At 39.1% G+C, this 20,792-nt stretch overlaps 1 protein-coding gene across 2 annotated transcripts in view; it reads right to left on the bottom strand.

Moving 5' to 3' along the window:
- Positions 1–20,792, bottom strand: part of OLA1 (Obg like ATPase 1) — a 104,187-nt gene that overhangs the window by 79,169 nt on the left and 4,226 nt on the right. Inside the window, exons 1-4 of one of the 2 annotated variants that reach the window (XM_059476233.1) lie at positions 13,652–13,730; positions 13,329–13,429; positions 11,528–11,671; positions 2,529–2,656 (exon numbers count right to left, since the gene is read on the bottom strand). In XM_059476233.1, coding sequence (XP_059332216.1) covers positions 2,529–2,656; positions 11,528–11,671; positions 13,329–13,429 — 373 coding nt within the window. In that variant the 5' untranslated portion in view covers positions 13,652–13,730. Of the gene's footprint in view, positions 1–2,528; positions 2,657–11,527; positions 11,672–13,328; positions 13,430–13,651; positions 13,731–20,792 lie in introns of those variants that run through there. The other variant, XM_059476234.1, reaches the window with a different exon arrangement.

Below are 20,792 nucleotides of genomic sequence, written 5' to 3'. Positions count from 1 at the left end.
TGTTTTCTAGAAAACTAGGACTGCAGAATATCAGTGGGAAGAGAAATTCAAACACATTAAGAGCTCTGGCTCTTTACCACCCAGTATGTTCAAAAGTTTGACAGAGATGTAGCAGTGACTAAATACTGATATCTACCATTTTCCTCACTGAAGCATTGTTTAAGCATAATCTGTAAATTTACACTTGTAACAAAATTGCCATTTATAGTTCACTGTACAAAGTAAGTAATTTTCTACAAGTACTTGTGACCGATCTGCCATAAAAGTTGAAAGGTGGTTAAAGCCATTAAACTGGGGAAGAAGGGCTATGATAACCTTCAAACAGCCTGCCTTCTGTCATCACACAAAACACTGCTGCACCAGTCAAAACTGCAGTACACCTGAAACATGGAGAACAGAGCTGCCAGACATGTTCCAAATTAAACCATGAAACTTGGAAGATGTACAAAGCTGTACCTCAAAGCCCATGTCAGCTTAGTGTGGGACTGCAAACACCACTATCCAGGACAGACAAGCATTTCAAAATTAAATCCCCCATTCATTCAGCCAAGTATATCTTAGGTTTTCGGAATTAGGTATGACCAAAAGTAAATTATACCCCTACCCCTAAGAAAATGGGATAACATCTGAAATTTTTATTTTTAAGTATGGAGACGAACTGGTTTAGTATAAATATCAGTAAAGCATTTTCAGTTTGTGCACTTTTACAGGAAAAAAAATATCTACAGAAAGTATCAAAACGGAATAATGGATTGCTCTATTCTGCAGGAGGAAACTCAATTCGGAGGAAACTCAATTCTCTTGTTTGCTGAGCTAAGAGAATCTACTTTGTACTGTCACTAATCATGTACAAAATACAGTGGTGTTCAACACAAATTTACCTCTCCTTTTACTAGGTCCTGTTACCCTACCACGTGTGGTTGCCATGTGTTGCCTGTTTCTTTGCATACATTAAATATACCTTAGACACATAAACAATGTTTTTATTGATTTAATGAAAACCATATATTTTAAGAAAAGTAACCGTCCAACAAGGATATGGAAATTTGAAGGCTGAACACTCACAGGCATTTCAAGATGGGGATATTGTATCTTTTTAAATAAAGAAAGTAGAGAATTAGCTAGGTGGAAACAGAATTTCTTCTCAGCTTTATGCCATGTAAGAGCTCAACTGTGTACCTTGTGATGGATCAACTGACAGGCAACAGCCCTCTCCAAAAAACACCTCAAAACACAAAGAGGTAACAACAGTGTATTCTGTTATGGCAGCTAAAAAAACAACAAATATACCTTCTGTCCTAAAGAAAATGCAGTTTAACCCATCATCAATAAATAAAGAAAACAGGACCAAACCCTTCAGCCTAGAACTATAAAATACCTTTGCTGAGCTACCCAAAGTTTGTGTCACCATACTACACTCCATTCCTATCAAGCCACTTGCTTACCTATTGTTACCTTAATTAATACAACTTGGGTAATTCTCAAACTGCTTTCTGCAAAATTACCAACTGAACCAAGCTAAGTCAGAGCCTAACAAACCTTTCTTCAACATATTCAGGCATGCAGAGCTTAAAGTCTACAGCACAAATCCACAATGACCTGCATCTGACTTCCTGCCTGGCATCCATGAAAAAGAAAAAGACCACTTCTCTGAAGGATTCTGCTTCCCATGCTGGCCATTACCACAGGCAGCAGTAGTGTGCATCACAACAGCACAAAGACAGGGAGCAACACTTTCAGTGCTCAAAGGTGAAAATGTGTTCCAGATCAAATCAAAATGAAACCAAACACTAAATTTTTCATGCTTTGAAAATGCACAATCCCCAGATCACTTCCCATTACAGCTCTTCCTACCAACATTTTATAATTCTTATTTTCACTTCACCTTCACCAACACCTCCTTTCCAGCTTGCTGGCATACAAGTCTCACCCTCCAGTCCCCTGCCTACTACCTTTGAACAGGAGCAGCCTGCCTGGGTTCTCCTTAAGTCACTTTCTACTGTGACTGCAGAGATTCCGTGTTCACAGTGTCCACCCACGAGGCTGAAAACTGACACTTGGTTTCAGGGCACTGGTCGCCAAAGATACACAGTTCATCAGGAACTTGGACCACACCCTGGCAAAAGGCAACAAAGAAACTTCATGCTCTCAGGATCTGGAAAGTTTAAGGATTTACAAAAGCAGCAGATTTCTACTTCCATCTCTGTCTTTTATTATTAACACATTCCACATTTCCTTCTTCATGAAATTAGACAAACTGCCATGCACTGCCAGCAGAAGAAAATGAAACATCATTACTGCAGATTTCCAAAAACCCAGCTGCTTTTTAGGTCTTCAGTACAAGGCTAATGAAGAAAGGCATACCTGTTACATAGCAGAGGATGAGGACTGTCTTGGCTGGAAAAAACTGATGGCTTTGACTTGAATGGCAGAAGTTGAATTGTAATGGATATTTGCTCCACAGTTATTAATTACAGTACAACAATGCTGTCCTTAGCTACAGAAAACAGGTAAGTAAATTTACGTACGCATCAGATGAAAGATCCCATCACAGGCGTTAATGTGAGACAAGAAGGAATTTCCTAAGCCTTGTCCAGTGTGGGCTCCCTTCACCAGGCCAGCAATATCCACCACATTCAGAAATGCTGGAATTTTGCTGAAATATAGAAGGTAGAAGTTTCATTACTAAAGCACATTAGCCAATATTTTTGGCACAGAAATAAATTCAGAACATGAAAATCCAACACTTCTTTGCTGAAACAAGTTAAACATCACAGTGTGGAACACACAAGACAGAATTCCCCCCATCCCATGTAAAACTTCCATTCTCTAAGTTCTCTGTAAATATTTATGTAAAATGAAGTAAACTAGTTTTGGAGTGTGGAATCATACAGACAACTACACAATAATCAAGCAGGCCTGGAAGGCTGTGGCATAAATATACCATGTGCAATGCACAGTTTTCACAGGACCAAAGGGATAAACAAAAAAGGCCATTGCACTCTGCTATTGCACACCTCCAAGGTTACCATTTAGTTCAGCAGGTTATGCAACCTTCTCAGAAGAGCATTTTTTTTAATACAGTGCTGATTATAATTAGTAGTGACCAGGGTAATGCAAACAATTTGGAAAAAAAACACAGATAAGATAGTTTTAGAATATAAACAGTTGTGAACAGCATAGTGAACAGCAAAGGGTTAAGCAGACATGTTTACATGATATTTTATACAGCAACAACAGAATGGTCATTAAGTTCAAATTAGCTGACAAAAAACAGAAAGAAGCTTTTAAAGTTACAGGAAACTTACAAACTGCAAACCTTCTATCCTCCACAAATTCTCAACTTGTTAAAAAATGAACAAATAACATAATGGGCATTAAACTTTACACGTACACTCTAAACCAAATTACTTCTCAAAATCGAGCTGAATAAAAAAAAAAACCCAAGAAACCACTAAAACTTTGTGATAAGGTGTTGACTAAAAGAACCTTCATATGCTCTATGCAACTAACACCATCATCATGAACAGTGGCAGAGACAGAACCACAGTGAAATGCTGCAAATCCCCCACTTGCCAAAGACCAGAAACTGCACACACCAGTCTCAAAACCTCCAGCTCGATGGCTCCAAAATAAATAGGTGGAAGAGTAGTTCATTCCTATCAAACACTTCATCACCATCATACTTCATGAGCACTATGCTAGGACTAACACAGCAGCTCACCATTTTACTGGCACTAAGTACAGCAGCAAATCCCAAACCCACAGCTTCCACACAGCCCCAAGGAGTGGAGTGTGACCACCCCAAGGCAGCACGGGTGAAAAGAGCTGATCTGGAAAGCACTCCCCCTGTTCTGTGGTGAGTGTTCTCAACAGGACATTCAAATCCAAAGATATAAATTCTGTGGTTCACCTTAAGATGCCTTTTCCAAAGCCCAACCTTTGCAGTGCTGCCCACAGACAGAATCAACCACAAAGGTGGGAATGAGGGCTAGGGATAACCTAGCCAGTAATCTCCTAGGCAGTATTACACTTCTGAAATCTTTATGGTCCACAGCCAAACTAAGCTTTATTTTTATTAGTGTGACAACTTGCTGATAAATACATGTTTCCAAATACTGAATATTTGACAACATGATTACGACAAATCTGTAACAGCAGCAAACTCCACTAGCAGGAAAGTCACCTGTTTCATCACAGTGCCTGGTATGGTAGATACAGCCCAGACAGAAAAAAATGTAGTTACAGAAATCTGTGGATCTTTGTCTCTGCTCTGAGCAACTGATTAAGGTAGAACGAAACACAATTCCAACTTTTTTTCCTTTGGTGCTACCCCACTTTCATTTGACTGCAAAAAACCAGCAGATGTGCTTCCTCACTTCAAATTAACTCTCTTTGGGGAGATATGATACACTAGACTCTGTTTGAATACAGAACATCAGTTTTGTTTTCAACCTTGCTCTAACACTTCCAAAGAAAAATTATTTATTTCAAGTAAAATAATTTCACAATACAAGATCTGGACAAAATCTCTTTGTTTACTAAGGTGAAGTTCAAAGTCACTAAACCTGTAGATATAATACCATAGGAACTTAGTGACAGGCTCCATGTAATTAATATCTGTGATGTACTTAGAAAAAAACAATTATGTAACACAATACAGTGTGTTACTTATATTCAGGTAACACAGCAGTAACTTTTAACTTCACTAGGCCCATGAAAAGAAGGGCCCATCCTTGGGAAGACAGATATTGTGTGCTGCGAGTTAACGCTGTGGAATGTAGTCAAAAGTACACAAATATAAGTACACTATGAAGTAAACCAATTTTACAAATTTCACTTTTTTGCCCCACTACATTTTTTTAACTACCAGTACACAAACTCAGAACAAATCCTCATTTAAGACACTAGGAAGAATAACCCACATTCTGAAGACAGAAGTCAATAAATATGAATGCATTAACCCAGTAACTCCTTTTGCCTGATACAAGAACTAACACACTTCAGAAGTAACTGCAGGCAACTTCCCAGTCTTTGCTTTTTGACATTTAACTACTCAGCAGCAAGACAGAAAAAGCCTCTCTTTAAAGCACTTCTCCATTGTCATTTTAAACTGTGTTTTAAGAAAAACAAAGGTGGTGTAAGAAGTGTTCTATGCTCCCCTCTCACCTTTCTGGTGGGATTAACCTCCTGGCCAGCCATCAGAACAATTCACACTTTCACTACAAAGATGCCACATTAGGGCAAGACAGAGACCTTCATATGCAGATGGCCACTCTATCACCAGAATCAACCTCATTTGCTACACAATGGAAAAAAAACCCCAGCACATTTCTTTCACAGCTGAGTAACACAAGCAAGAGACCTTTGAAGTGTGTGGGTTTCCAGGGCGCTTTCTCACCTTCACTTCGGGTACCACAAAGTTCACATTCCAAGCAAATTAAAACTATTCCCGCTGTTAGACACCTTCCGGGTCTAAATCTGTTTCATCGTACAAAGATGAACACACAGAAAAACAGAAAAAGGCACAAAGTAGTCACACTTGTCTTTACTCTGAAGGACAAAGAGTCAACATTATGAAACTAAATAAACAGAGAACACTGCACAGAATGAGGGGAAAGTACCATATACACTGAATATAGCTTATTGAAGACTTAACTGCATTTTGCTTTTTTTTTCCTCCTCCTCTAAACATATTAATTTCAATTTCTTAAGATTCATTAGTCAGCATTAGCATAATGTCACTGAGCCTCAAATGATCATCAGGAACAGGTGGCATCAACTGATCATTTATACAAATCAGTGCTACACCAATCTACCATAAAGCATGTCACAAGGATTTATAACATGAAACAGAACACCAAATCCAGAAGTATCTCTATATTTTAACCACAGGTTTAATTCTTGAGCAGGGATTTTTTACCACACTTGAAAAAGCATTAGCATTGAGTTCAGGTTAGTGTACCAGCTTCACTGTATGAGCAACCACACAGTAAAGAGCACAAGACTCACTGGGCCAGATAAAGTACAGTTTTGCAGCCTTGTAGTTAGGGCTTTTTCAGGAATAAAAGGCTTATGCATCCATAGGGTTACATATTTTGCAGAAAAGAGAAATTCTTCCTTCCTGAAAATTCATACAACTTAAGTAAGAGTCATCTGTTACCATTCACAAATGACCTAAAGTAAAAGCAGCAAGACAGAAAGAGAACATGCATATTGTGGCAATCTCTTTGAGAGCCATTCAACTCTCTGTCTGTCCTCACCGCTATTTTTGGCTCATTTCCAAACAGAACAGTTTGGAACTCCCTCTTCCAAGAGACTGTTACAGCTCCCACAATCAATCTTGCAAGCAGTTTTGACCAATGTAAGCACAACTGGGCAGTTAAAGGAATCTGTTTCCAAAGAATGAGGTACTGCAGACGAACCACGGTCATTTCTAAGAAGAATGATTTCATTAATAGCATTTTATCCATGGTACTGACAAACAAGACTTGAACCTAATGGCACATAAGCCAGAAGTGAAAAATCTGCTAATTAAATTGTGCTTATATGAATTATAAGAAGGTAAGAGAGACTCAATGTGGATTACAACACATGCTCCGTGTCCTAGACATGCCAAACACCTGCATTCTCAAACTATTCTGTAAGCTATTACACCAACAAAATACAACTAATTACATTTTGCCTCCTCTCATCAGGCAGAAAAAATGGCTCAAGTCACCATTACTTAAGACTTGTCATTAATTGCTGACAAACAAGCAATGCCAGAACACACATCACAGCCCAGCTGATTTACACAGCTCAGAACAAACTGAAGAGCAGGCAAAGTCAGTAACACCTAAGGAAAAAGAACATTAACAGCAGGATATAGTTACCAATTGCCAACAATTTTCATTAAAAAATGGGATTCTTTTACAGATGCTGATATGTTAACAGTCCCAGCCTGCTAAGTTATTGATCTCTCACTTTGAAACTACAGGTGATTTCCGTTTACATAAATGGTCTTCTTAAACACAGCCCAAGTCCCACAGGATGTCTCTCAAACTCCCTCTGCTGAGCTGGTTTCTACAAAATGCTTTCCAGCAACTGTTTACATAATTTTGACTTTTAAACTTTTATCACGTATCTGAGTATGCTATCCTACAATGAGTTGAAGGGAACTTTCATTTAATATTGCAGAAGACTTTTCTGATCTAGACAGCGATGGGATTTACTCACATTTAGTTCAGTAACCATCACTTGGGCAGTAAAGAGCTAAATGAATGCATTTTATCAATCTGCAATGCAATAGAACAAATCAAAGCAATCTGCTGAAAAAAAGAGATCCTGAAGTATAATGGACAGAGGTGGAATTTAAGAGGGGTATATATAATATATATATAAAATACCTATATATATAATACCTAGTTAAAACTTAGATATTATCCTCCTTTGAGATAACCAAAATTGCTTTAAAATTTAAGTTTGAAAAGGACATCCAAGACAGACTACAAATAGTCTACGTAGAAGAGAAACATTTGTGGTTGCAATAAACTTTGTGTTTGGGAACACGTGTGCAAGGCAACTCACAGGTGCAAACCGGGAATGAGACAAATACTGACAACTCTTTAAGCAGTTTGATTCATCCCTTCTCTCAACTCACTCCTGCTTATAATCTCATTTGATTTAAAGCTAGGGAGGAAGCAGAAACATAAGACTTCAAAATGACCTTTTCATTAAGATTTTCAGACAGGCTGATTCCTATCAGCCAAAGCAGTCATTGGGTGTAATTACTTACAGTTAGGCTGTAGTTAATTACCTTAGGCTCACAGTGCCTCTTCCTGAGTACTTCTTTTAGTTAGTCATGTAACTTAAAGTAGAAAAAATGCAAGTAATTGCAGTGAGGAGATTACTGGGGCACAAAATAAATAAAATAAGGAGGAAACTGCAGTTTCCTCTTCCACCTCGATGAAAACCATTTTGAGGCTGGACTCCAGTGTCACTTGAGGCACATCTCCTCGTCAGGCACAGCACATCACAACTGTGGCAACAGGCTGGGGGACCCATGGCCTAAGAGTGGTGGGTACATACACCCAGAGGCTTTCAAGCTATTTGTGAGCTGGGACACAAATCACTGCTCAAATTACATGAGTTTGACATGCTTACATTTTAAAAAAGTAGTTCTAAGTTTAAGGTGATTAAGCAGCACTTTAATTAAATTTAAAACAAAAAAAAAACATTATAATGAAGAAAATAGCTTCATTAAAGCTTTTATTAAGTTACTAAAATTTCTTCAGATGCACTATGCACACAGTTCTTTTTTTGTGTGAGACACTCATCACTCCTAAACACACAGTGTCCCATAAAATATTAATTGCAGTTAACAGAGCAACTCTTTCTGGCTTCCATGTCATTATTTTCATGTCAGGAGCTACTTGTTGAGATGAAAAACATCTTTTTTCCATTACAGAATTAGGAGACCTCATCCTCTGCTACCTACTTAATATTCATAGATAGGTGGGGGGAAAACCACCTTTCTGCTTTAGTTCCTGCTGAAGTCGATCAGTCTACAGAAAACACTCTCTTTCCAGTTACAAAACTGGAACTAATCCAATCTTTAGTCTGTAAAACCTTGCTTGAATGTATCTGTACTGCAGTAACAGAGGTAGGAGGACAACAAAATTCAAAATCAACCATCTCCTTTCTGAGAAAGCTACAGATGGGCACAGTGTAACAAATGAGTTTTCACTGAATATTGTATGAAATTTGTAACAAACAAATAAGTAGTTTAAATACATACATTAAGTTAGTAACATAATATAAACAAATACCTTCAAATCACGAGCATTCAGAATTGTGTTTAATATATTAAGGTTTCTTTTTTTTAGTATCTGCAGTTTCATTCACACTAAAAAGCACACAGTAGTAACACTGAAGCTCAAAGAAATCATCTGTATCATTTGGCAGCAACATAGCAGCTTTTACTGTAAGTTCTTAGAGCCCACCTTCCGTGTACAGTCTATATCATTCAACTTTACTGTCAATAGTCACATACATCCCACTGCTGCAGAAAGAAAAAAAGCATACGTTACAAGTTCTGCCAGTGTACTTAATCTATTAAATACAGATTTACCTGTAGATAATTGTCTCTCAATTTTTGCCTATGTGATTTCTCTTACAAACATTTACACTTCCAGTTAATACCAGTCAGCTTTCAGCATGGGCTAACAAGTGACAGCACAGCAGCCCCAATGAAGCTGATCCGTTCCTCTCTTCTCTTGTGGAGACAGGAATGGATCTCCAAGTAGCAAACAGTACTTGAAGATGCCAACTGTTCCTCCAATGGCAGACGGGCAGAACTAACTCCCACCAGCAAAGCCCCAGGCAACAGAGTCACTGTGGCTGCAGCAGAGCAGGCCCAGCTCAGTGGCACAGACAGCAGCTGCCAGCCCAGCCCTGCCCCTCGCCCCTCTCCTGGCTCCCTGCAGGCACCAAGGCAAGATCACTCTGTCCTGTCACACACTATTTCAGTTAAGACAAAGTCACCCCTTGTTTCTTTTCCCCATCTCCCAACAATGACTGCACTTCTGTGAAGACTAAGTGTAACATATGGGAAATAAAAACCCAAATGCTTTAGATTTTGAAAGACAAAATCTTGAGGCTAGACAAGAGTCCAATTTAAAGAGAATTCACTGTTTATAAACATTGTGTGTGCACAGATGGATTACATCTACTAATCCAAACAAGTAGAAAATTACCACAGAATGTATTACATAAAGATGAAGAACAAAATCAAGACTATACAGAGAAATTAAGACATTTAAATTACAATTCAGTAGCCTATCTTTGTGACTACAGCCTTCTTTTCCTGAGTTAGTCTGAGGCAAACAAGCACAAAGAGCCCAGTAAATTACCTCAGTCTAGTGTCCTACTGGACTACCACTAATTTTCTCTGCTTTATTACTGTTACAGCAAAATACAAAAATCATATAAGCAGCATAAGTGAACTCAGGAGATATAACTATCCACTAATGCCCACATCCATTAAGTAACAAATGTCTGTAGAAAGTCAAAAGATCATTCAAATAAAAGCTGATTATCCAGCTTGTTATCAAACTCAGTATATTTACAGAGTAAAGACAGAAAATATACTATTTTCATTAATACTTTAGAGCAATGAGTTAGGAGAGAGGGAAGGAGAATTTGTGAGTCAGAGAACATACATACAAGTATTTACAATCTTAGCACTCCCTGAGAAGATAGATGGCCAAAGGCAGGGTGAGGGAAGAGGTAATAATCTCCGTGTCACTTCAGCTATTAATATGGGAGTAGCCCTTCATAGCTAAGAGAGAATAAAAAGGGATTACTGACATGGCCAAAGCAGCACTAATAGCACAAGTTAGAAGAAAACTGGCAACAAAACTTAAAAGCTGTGTCATTACCTCTGCACAGTCAACAGCCTGAAAGCTCTGTCTCTAATTCAGCAGTTTTAAGATCCATGCAGTAACCATCATGCTTAATACTGACTTGAGCAGGAAAAACAAAATAACGTTATAACAATCCACCTAAACAAACAGCTTCATATTAATGCAGTATTTAAAAACTGCACAATAGTTACAAACAGAAACAGCTTGCCTAGACCTGACAATTAAGTCAGAAAATGGATTTTTGGTTAGCAACTAATCAATCTTTTTTAACTGTGGATGAGATCTGGTTCTAAAACTGAGGCCCAAGAGTTGGAAAAAAGCATATGTGTGCATGCTAGTTTGCCCCATGATTTATGTACTCTCACTTGATTCAGGATACCTCTGCAAGTAACTGCAAACTAAAATTAATGAGTCACAAGTCCCTATTTAAGTTCCTGTTTTCTGAAAGCACCTTAAATTTTGCTGTTCAAGCAAAAAAAAGAAGTTCCCACATTGAACATACACAGCAGTTTACAGTCAATAGCAAAAGAACCAAAAAATGATGTGACAAAATTAACACACTCCTGAAATAATGAAAGAATCAGGACAAAGGAACAAGTAGCAGAGCCTACTGAAAGGAGAGAAAGGAGAAAAATCGGGGACGAAAAACGACTGCCCACAAAACTTATTGCCAAATAACTGAGGATGCAGGGATAATGAGAGATATTTGTTTAGCTTCATAGAGCACATACAATATTCTGAATGTTTCAAAGTATAGGGTGGAAATCTTTCAAATGAGCAACCTTATGATAAGTTAAGTATGTCCACTACTGTTTATTTTACAAATCTCTTCAGAAGATCCTCCATGGCACCTGGGAGCAACCACCTTCAAAGACAGGAACAACTAACACCAAATGGTGCTGAGCAATGACTGAGAGCTCCTACATTTACCATTCTTATAAAATAAAGGTCTTATCAGGAGTGTGGGAAAGGTAAAATCCAGGTAGACATATAATTTCACATTCTAAAACGATGTCAGTAACAAACTTCCAGACATTATAGTTGCATTAAACTTTCATGAAAAGTTTTGGTTCAGTAATACTACTTCAGCTGCCTAACTGCAGAAAAATATTAAGAATTACCTTGGAGGTTTGTGATACTGGCATAGGAAGTCAAATCTGTCATCTGGCACAGGCACTCGACTCTCATTCGGATCAATAGTACAGAAAGGAAAATTTTCGGCTGCCGCTTGACTCTTTGTTAACACGTTGAAAAACGTTGATTTCCTATAAATGACATACAAACATTCTTAAAGTAGCTCAATTTAGAAGCATTTAAAAGTACTGGATTAAACCCCATTTTAACCCAAAGCAATACTGAGCTTTCCATTTACTTCAACAGCAGTGACATTCCCCTGATTCTAGCAGAAAGCACACACATCTGGAATGCCCCACTGAAACCCAGTGATGCTTACCTCTCCTCTCTACCCTTTAAAACTCCCCTAAGTATGTATATTGTACACACATGTTAGCAAAAAAGAAGTCAAAAGCAAGGCACAGCCCTACTGGCTATTTCTCATTTTCTTCAAGTACAGCGAGACACCAGTATGGATGCTTGAAACTTTTCTTTTAACTAGTTTTGCCATGACTCACCCTTTCCACAGGTGTATATTGTTCCTTAAGATTTATTTACATTGTGACACAATTTCAGTATCTTAGCAATAAAAGTCAACAATGAAAAGAGAAAACAAGTGGCACAAAAAGCAAACCACATCAGTTAATCAGTTACCAATAATCTTTGGTGCATATGAAGATACAGTTATACCTTACCAAACTATTTTCATCCTTGTTAAGTATCAGTAGCAACAAGTCTACTCTACCAGGGGAAAAAAAGAACACTTTCCCTTAAGCCAAGTAACAGATTACTTTGTTAGCTGGCATTTATTAAGCTGAAAGAGCAATTCTTGATTTATTAACTCCCAAATTTTCTACAATAAATATTCAGGTTGTTGTGATTTTCAGAGCTGCTCTGCATACAGCCAACAAGCTCAAAAGTCACTAACAATTTTCTTTGAAAGTTATGTCATAACATAATTGAAAATGCTATTTATACCCATTGACATGCAGTACAATGCTACAGCTAATTATTTCCTTTATGGAGCACATCTTAGCTACACCCTGAAAAATAAAATAAATTATAATGAAAACATAAGACAGCAGTGCTTACAGCTTTAAGACATGCACACAACCTAATTTGTTAAAGATTGAGAATGCTGAGACCTTCTCTTAGCAAACAGGATAGAGGAATTAATACCAAAAAGTTTCCCATGTATATCCTCCAGGTAATCAATTCATTCTCCTTTTCAAGTAGAACTCCTGTGAGGAGCCACAACAACTACAGATGAGAAGCATGACAGAAATCAATTATTAACATTCCAGCATCTCTTCCAAACTGTCACTTAGGCCTGTCTCACTGAGAAGACTTCTTCTTCTCTGAAGAAGTTTCAAGAAACAAAGTCTTCTTCACTGCTAATGACATGGAATAATTAACCCCTTGTTGTACATCATCCCAAAACATAAAAGGAATTTGTTGTACACGTTTGCCTAAGTATTTGCACGAAAACATGCATTACGCATACACTACAGTGGAAGTAAGAAAACAGAAAAGACAAAAGACTCAGGTTTTATGAAACTCAGCAATTACTAAGACTTTTCCTTTCTTCGAACCCTTGCCTATTATCCTGTCCAGACTCGTACACACCTGCCTATCGCTGCCAGTTTTGCGTCGCTCCAGCCGCAAGTACTCCCAGCTAAAGATGGAAGCGCATCACTGAGCAGTGAGACTCGTGTCCCCCAGCTCCAGTGCGCACCTGTCCGTGCCCACCCTGCGCAGGGCACCCGCGGGAACACCGGGCAGCCTCCCCGCCCGGCCCCCAGCACCTACCCCACGTTCGGCAGCCCGACGATGCCGATCTTCAGCGACGTCCCGAACCTTCCGATAATCGGGTGCGACTTAACCCCGTCGCCTCCCTTTTTCGGGGGCATCTGCAAGCAAGAGGAGGGCACACTGAGCTCCCCGCGACACCCCCGCGCCCCCTCCACGCCCCGTCCCCTCCCGGCGCGGCGCAGCGGCCCAGCCAGGCCTCCGCCTCCAGGAAGCCGAGGAGAGGCCCCCGCGCGGCGGCAGCAGCGGCGGCCGGGGCCCGTGCGCGGCTCCTGCGGCCGGGCAGGCGGGCGGTCCCGGCCGTGGTCGCGGTCCCGGCTCACCTCGGCGCGGAGCCGCCTCGGAGCAACAGCGCCAGCGGCCCCTCGCACGCGGACGCGCCGGCGGAAGGGGCGGCGCCGCCACGGGGGAAAGGTCGCGCCGGGCGGGAGGGGCGAAGCCCCGGTCCCGCCCCGGCACGGCCCGAGGCCGGCCCGGCAGTGACAGCGCGGCGCGGCCCCGGCCCGGCCCGGCCCGGCCGCAGCTAACAGCAGCGGCTGCCGCGGAACGGCGGAGCACCCGCGCTAATCACAGAATCGACGAGGCTGGAAAAGACCTCTGAGATCGTGGAGTGCAAGCTATGCCCAAACACCACCTTGTCAACCAGACCATGGCACTCACAGACCATGGCACTGGGTGCCACGTTCAGTCTTTCCTTAAACACCTCCAGCAACAGAGACTCCACCATCTCCCTGGGCAGCCCATTCCAATGCTAAATCGGCCTTGCTGTGAAGAAATTTCTTCTCATGTCCAACCTAAACCTTCCCAGGAACAGCTGAAGAAGACCATGTCCTCGGTCACTGGGTGCCGGGGAGAAAAGGCTGACCCCTACCTGGCTACAGCCTCCTTCCAGGGAGAGGTACAGAGTGATGAGGTCACCCCTGAGCCTCCTCCTCTCCAGGCCAAGATCCCGGTCCTCTGTTTGCCAACCCAGGTACACCAGAGCAGGAAGCACTGGAAAGGTGAAAGAGCCCATGCCCAGAGAAGTGCCATAGCCAGAGAATGCTTTTTGGATTCAAAGGAGCACTGGAGCTGAGGCACACCACTAGATTTTTGTGCATGCTTATCTAGATAAAAAGGCATATGGTCAGGAGACTCTTGTAACTACATTGTGATTGATTTATAACATTTACATGGCAAATTAATAAAATAAAATAAAATAGAGAGGTTATGAAGAACAGATGAAACATTTAGAATCTATGAAAAATTAATTGTAGAAAATGTTACAGAAGTCAGATCAGGACACTTAAAAAAATTAGACATTTTCTTTAACTCAGGCTCTGCTTCTCTGAACCATTAAAGACAGGCACCATCAAGTGTTGCCTGCTAAGAAAATTGAAGGAGAGAAGGCAGTAAAAACTATTCTTACAGCATGCCCTATTTTAAGGCAGTAAGACAAAATTCTCAAAACTTGAAAAACACCAGAGTGAAGGAGTCAAGGTGAGAGTATCATCAGATATATATCATCTTAGCCACAGTAAAAGGAATATACTATTGAACATATTTTTGAATTTTTTTTAAAGAAAGGACACTTTTTTACTAAGCCTAATCTGAAATTATACATAAAAAATGTCTGTTACAACTTTTACATTTCAGTGGCATGAGATTTTTGCAACAATAATATTGAGGAAGAGAATGCTGTAACTGTTCAGTTTTTCTATTAGCATAGTGATAATAACAGTTTTTATGTGGTCTTTCTACTGTCTTAAAATCTACCATTATACACATAAGAGGGGAAAAAAGTATATCTAATTCAGATTCAGATACAGTTACTTAGTTGTTGGATAAAGCTAATGTATTACTACACCAAACATTCAGTAAAATTGAAATTAACAGAAATTATTATAAATTCAGCATAGCACCAGCACCCTTCACATACATAAATTACAATCTTCAGTAATCAAATTTAGTTTCCTTTTCAGGAACAAAATAAAAACATCATTGTTTTCCACCCTTTTAAAGTTCAAGACTCTTTACTTGTCCTGAAAGCAGTGTTCTGCAGGACTTCTTCACAGAAACAGTACAGGATGGATTTGCCTACCTCTATTAATAAGGCCACAAACTTCCTGAAAGGCTACTTTTGGAGAGCTTTTCTGCTTATTAAATTTTCCCACAATCTAAAGCTCTTACCAGACTATTTTGTTGTCCAGCCTAGGCACAATAGCTCTCAGCAGATGAACATCTTGTCTTCTTAAAATAAAAATATTTAACTTTACCAATTTGTAAGCACAATACAGGTATAAAGCATAAGCAGTCTGATACATGAAGTAAAGGAGTGTATGTGTGTGTGTTTGTGTATACACAAAAAATAAAGCCTACTATAGATATAATTTTGATTTTAGCTGTTGGGGAAAACAGCTGAACTGGAAGAGAAAAGGAAATTAAAATCCTGCCTACCTTTGTTGCAGTACTTCAATGTGACTACATAAAGTACCACAGTCAGCAATGTGTGTACAAAAATGTGCAAGTTTGAATGTAAGTTTTTAATTTATGCTCTTCATTTAAGGTACTGTAAAAACGGCCCACTTCTCCCCTTCCCTCTCCCCTCTCCCCCTCCATAGCTCCTATATCCACCTTACTGTTAGCACGGCCACTTCACCAAATGCAGATCCAGGACTTCAAAGCATGTGATTCTTTCAGCTAGAAATTGACTCATGACCACCTAACACTTCATCTTACATGCTTTTGATTTCAAGTTGCTTTTAAAGTCAAGGTTTGCCTTATTTGGCTGAATTTTCTATCCAAATCTGTCATAATGCTGAAAACCTCATTTTAAACTGGCATACATAGTTTAAACCATAATAATCTTGACCATATTACATAAAAAATGTGTTTTATAAGTTTAATGGAAAAAACCACTAACATCTAGAAAGCAATCATCTCAATGTCAACTCTCCAACACTGAAGTACTGCACAAATACAGCTTATTGTACAGCTGGATCATGTGCAGAAGCCAAACAGCCCTGGAGCAACTCTACCTGATTAAAAGCAATGTTTAAGAGACAGTAATAAAACAAACAGTTTATTGTTTCTGCCACCAACAGTCTTTGCTTTCTGCTGCCCAGAACATATATTTACAGCAAAGTCACCATTAACTGCAAAAATAAGCGGTTTTGTAGAACTGAGAGAATAAAGACAGAGCCCCTGATCCTTGCTGTGACCAGGTAATATTCAGTGCAGCCCAGGGGGTGAGAAGAACACAGCTGCTTTTGTACACTCCAGCTTGGAATTACCCAGGTCCCTGCCACTTGAAGGGAGCCAGATGACTCCCAGCAATAAATACACTCAGTACTAAAAAGAAACACAACTCAAGGGCATGGTCTAAACTAAATGGTTTTCATTGAGTTCTGTGAAGTTTAAAGGTAGTCATCACACAGCTGAACTGTTCCTGAATACAGTATTTTTAAACATTACATTTGGTAGAGTTCAACAGTGTTTGTTCTTCTAGCTGTGGATTTGGCTGATTTCATGGAGAATCTGAACTTAGTCCATTCTTTATACACTTCTAGTCATACTGCCCTTTGCATTTTATATTTATGCATTTCTATTCTTTTGTATTGATAACTGTCCTTGTTTTAATGGTAACAGATTAGTGGTTAATGGTGTTAGTGCAACTCCAAAGATGGTCAGGACTGCTGTGGTGGCATAAAACATCTCTCTCACCCCTTTCTGTGGCATCCCAGACTCTCTCAGTCTAGAAGCATCTAGTGCTAGTGCAGAACAGCCTGATATGCCACATATTATTAATATTTCTAGATCATACCTCTGGAAATATCAGCTGAATTTCATAGCTTTAACACAGACAATGTCTCTAACAAGCATAATGCATACTGAAATGTTCATAGTGAGAATAGTGAAAGAGATGTGCTCACAAGAGAGAAAGCCAACAAGAGAGAGGTTCTATAGTAGGACAAATTACCAGTGAATTAATAAAATTTCAGTTCAAGAATGACAGGTCTACTTTAAACATTCCAGTACCTTTGCAAAATAAAAGTACTACTATAAAAGAAAAATATTTTTATGATTAATACTAATAAAAACAGAAAAAAATTAAATTGGGACTGATCATGAGGTGAGCAATACTAGGGTTTTTCTAGCTCTCCAAGAGGCATTCTAGCATGACCTTTTTTTTCAACAAATAAACCATATGACCAAAAAAAAAAACTGTTAAAACAAAACGAATGGTAGTGGTCTAATAAACAGATGTAGATTTCACTTTATTTAGCATTGTAGATGGTAGCACTGAATTGTGTACTAATCAAGTGACTTAATAGTTAAACAACAAACTATGAAAAAGGAGTATAAGTATTAAATGCTTCTCATGCCTTGAAGGTTATTATTGAACATGAAAGAAGATCCTCTAATTTATAAGTAGGGAGACTTCTGTCTCTGCCTTTGGACTATACCTGAGTTTGGACTATACCTGTGTACTTCAATAAAAGAAAGCAAACAAAAATTCAAAACCAGCCCACCCAGCAAGAATGCTGATTAGGAATAAACCCACAGGAGGACTTATTCTTGAATCAGTTTTTTGCAATCTTTGGACAGTGTTCAGCAGCATTAGAGACAACAGCAAGAAAGAAACCTTAGGGAAAATAAAATTACTTTTCTATAAAGGTCTCTAAACTCTACATTTTGTGTCGGGTACGAGTTTGAAGTTACAACATCAAAAGCCAAAATAATGTGAGTTTTGGCATTTAATGTAGATTTTTAACTGTGTGCAATTAAATGCCTATGCAAGAATAGTAGACTTGCTAGCTTTAAAAGACAATTAATCTTTCTCTTCTAGGGCACAAAAATGTTTGTGATGTAACTTCTTAGGATAGACAGAATTATCCCATTTATTGAACACAGCAGAAAAATGTATAGAGAGATCTGTCTGGATGGTTGAACTTCAAAACATGATCTCAGAAAAAAAAGCCATAAACCTCATTCTGGATCTAATGCAGATTGAGCAGTTATATTCTAGCCTCATAAGATACATTCTATTTTGATGGAAGAACAAAATGAGATACCTAATAAAGTGTGCTAGTTAGGTGATAATGATACATTTTATACACTACATATTTGCAAAATGACTGTAAAATGAAAACCAAACAAAATATTGAAAGACATCATGTAGCAATTCTGGAAATCTTTAAAATTTTTTCTGTATTATATTTATTCTACCTCAACTTCAGATTGTAAAGTATTTTATAACCTGCTAAGTTCAGATAAAAGGGATTAATCATAGTCATCTACATTTCTAGAGGCCTAGAAAAAGAGTTACTTGTGGGAAATAGTTAGGACAGTATTTGCAAAATAGCAAAGAATTCTTTATGCTCTTGAAAATCTGCAGCCTTTACCAGGTCACCCAGAATGCTCACAAAAACTGCACGTAGGGCTGGATGTGGAGCTTGGTGCACAAAAAGGGGGTGGGATATGTTCCTCTGGGCTTATTGATTAAAGCCCAAAAGCACATCAGCCCTAGAGAGAGGGTAGCAGGGATACAGACTACACCTTCAAGATGGGATTGCAGAGGAAAATGTCAAGAGTTTACAACTGCAGTCAGCTAGTTCTGCCTCATGAAGCTATATTGTTTAGTATGATCAGATGAGTGTATATCTCAGTCCAATTCAGAAACATTGTCATGGGTAGCACTGCACCCTTTGAGAAGGTGGGGCGACAGTTCTGTTCTACATTAGCATTACAGTGACCTCTGTAAATACAATGGAGATTTACTCTATACAATGCTTCTGTTTACATGTAAACACTAATAGCATACTACTGATACTGCATTCTTATGGTTATAATAAGAATCCAATCATTTCTTCCTCATACCTCAGCTACTATATTACAAAAATCCAATAAAATCAATTTAAAACTCAGATCACATATATATATAATTTTCTTTAATTTCATGGTAGTGTTTTTATTTATAAGAAAAAGTCACAATGCAATTATGCCTCACTTGTGCGTTCAGGAAAGGACTTTTTAGCTACTCTGTCATTTCATAACTCTCTATTTGGAAAAGCTTAGAAGCTCAGCAAAGCTTCACTCAATGCCAATGTTTTCCCCATAATTTACTTACAAAGTCGTTCCTAACTTTCTATTCTCAACTGTGCAGTACTCTCATCTGCATATGTTGGATTTGCCACGTTTTAACTTAGGAAACAACCTGTATATGCACACTATTGGTGGGGCCAGCATAAAGCAAGAGCCCACAGCAACTGCAGAGACCCTGGCAGTCCTTATCACTAAAGGTGCCTTGTCACAGCTGCCTTGCACCCACCATCATCTGGCACAAGTGCTCAGGTGCCAGTGCACCTGATATAAACCTGCTCAGCAGTCAGCTGCCCACTGTATCCCATGCCCTGCTGTCCTAAAGGAGAGTTACAGTCACATCCATATCTGAAGACATCACTGTCCTGCCCTGCTTGCTGCTGCTCTGGAGGATGCACACAGCAGGACTGACTGAGCAGCCAAAGCTTGAGAACAGCTCTGCAGAGGAGTTCTGGAAAGACAATAAAACCCTATTACCAAACACTAAGAAATTACTTATCACGTGGTAAAGCTTACTATCACCATATTAAGAAATAACACGTGGTCATAGAAATTCCATTGCCTCATGATTGTAATATTTTTGTGGGTGCAACCAAAGCTTGACTTAACAGCATGACTGCTTGGACACAGATTTCACTAGGAATTCCAGAACCCAAATAAATTCTGGAAAGGGATTATCTGCCAGGGTTTAGCTACTGGCTGCCACTACGTAATTTCTGCCCCAATGAAGAAACACAGGAATATGGCCTACCACAAATAACTGTTTTTCTGCCAAACCTAATCTACATTATTTTTGCACTTATTCCAGTATTTTTTATGCTGGAATTATGTACTTTGTAAGGCAAAGTACAATACTTTGTAAGGCATATATATATGTGTATATTTATATCCCAGTCTCCCTTTTGAACCAAGACTTTGCTTTACAAAGTATTTTTATTCCTCTCAGCTTTATTTAGACCATCACATCGTTACTACAATGTAAAAGAAAGGTTTGTGCATCAGCAGCAAGTGCATTGAGAACCCTAAAGTGGAGAAGAACTACTACTGATCAGCTGTGAGAAGGCACTGAAATAACATCAGAAGAAGAAAGACGTGGCCATTCTTGTGACAGATGAAAAAACCTTTAATAGTTTAATTTTTTACGTGAGTGAAACAGATTGAATCTCTCTTTATGACACTGAAATCTTGCCTGTCACAATGAACATTCATAGGGAAGAGCAATCTTTATCAGAAAGGTACTCACTTGCCCTGCTCTTGCGCTAAGGATTCTACAACATTTGATATGCCAGTCACAATTTACAGGGCTCCTGACATCATCCAAGAAACTACACGTTTGTGTTGGTCTTTGTTAAAAATCAGGTTTTTAAAGTGTGCCCCTTTGTT

Source organism: Ammospiza nelsoni, chromosome 7, assembly GCF_027579445.1.
Source record: "Ammospiza nelsoni isolate bAmmNel1 chromosome 7, bAmmNel1.pri, whole genome shotgun sequence".
NCBI lineage: Eukaryota > Metazoa > Chordata > Aves > Passeriformes > Passerellidae > Ammospiza > Ammospiza nelsoni.
This window is presented reverse-complemented; position numbering and strand designations above follow the sequence as displayed.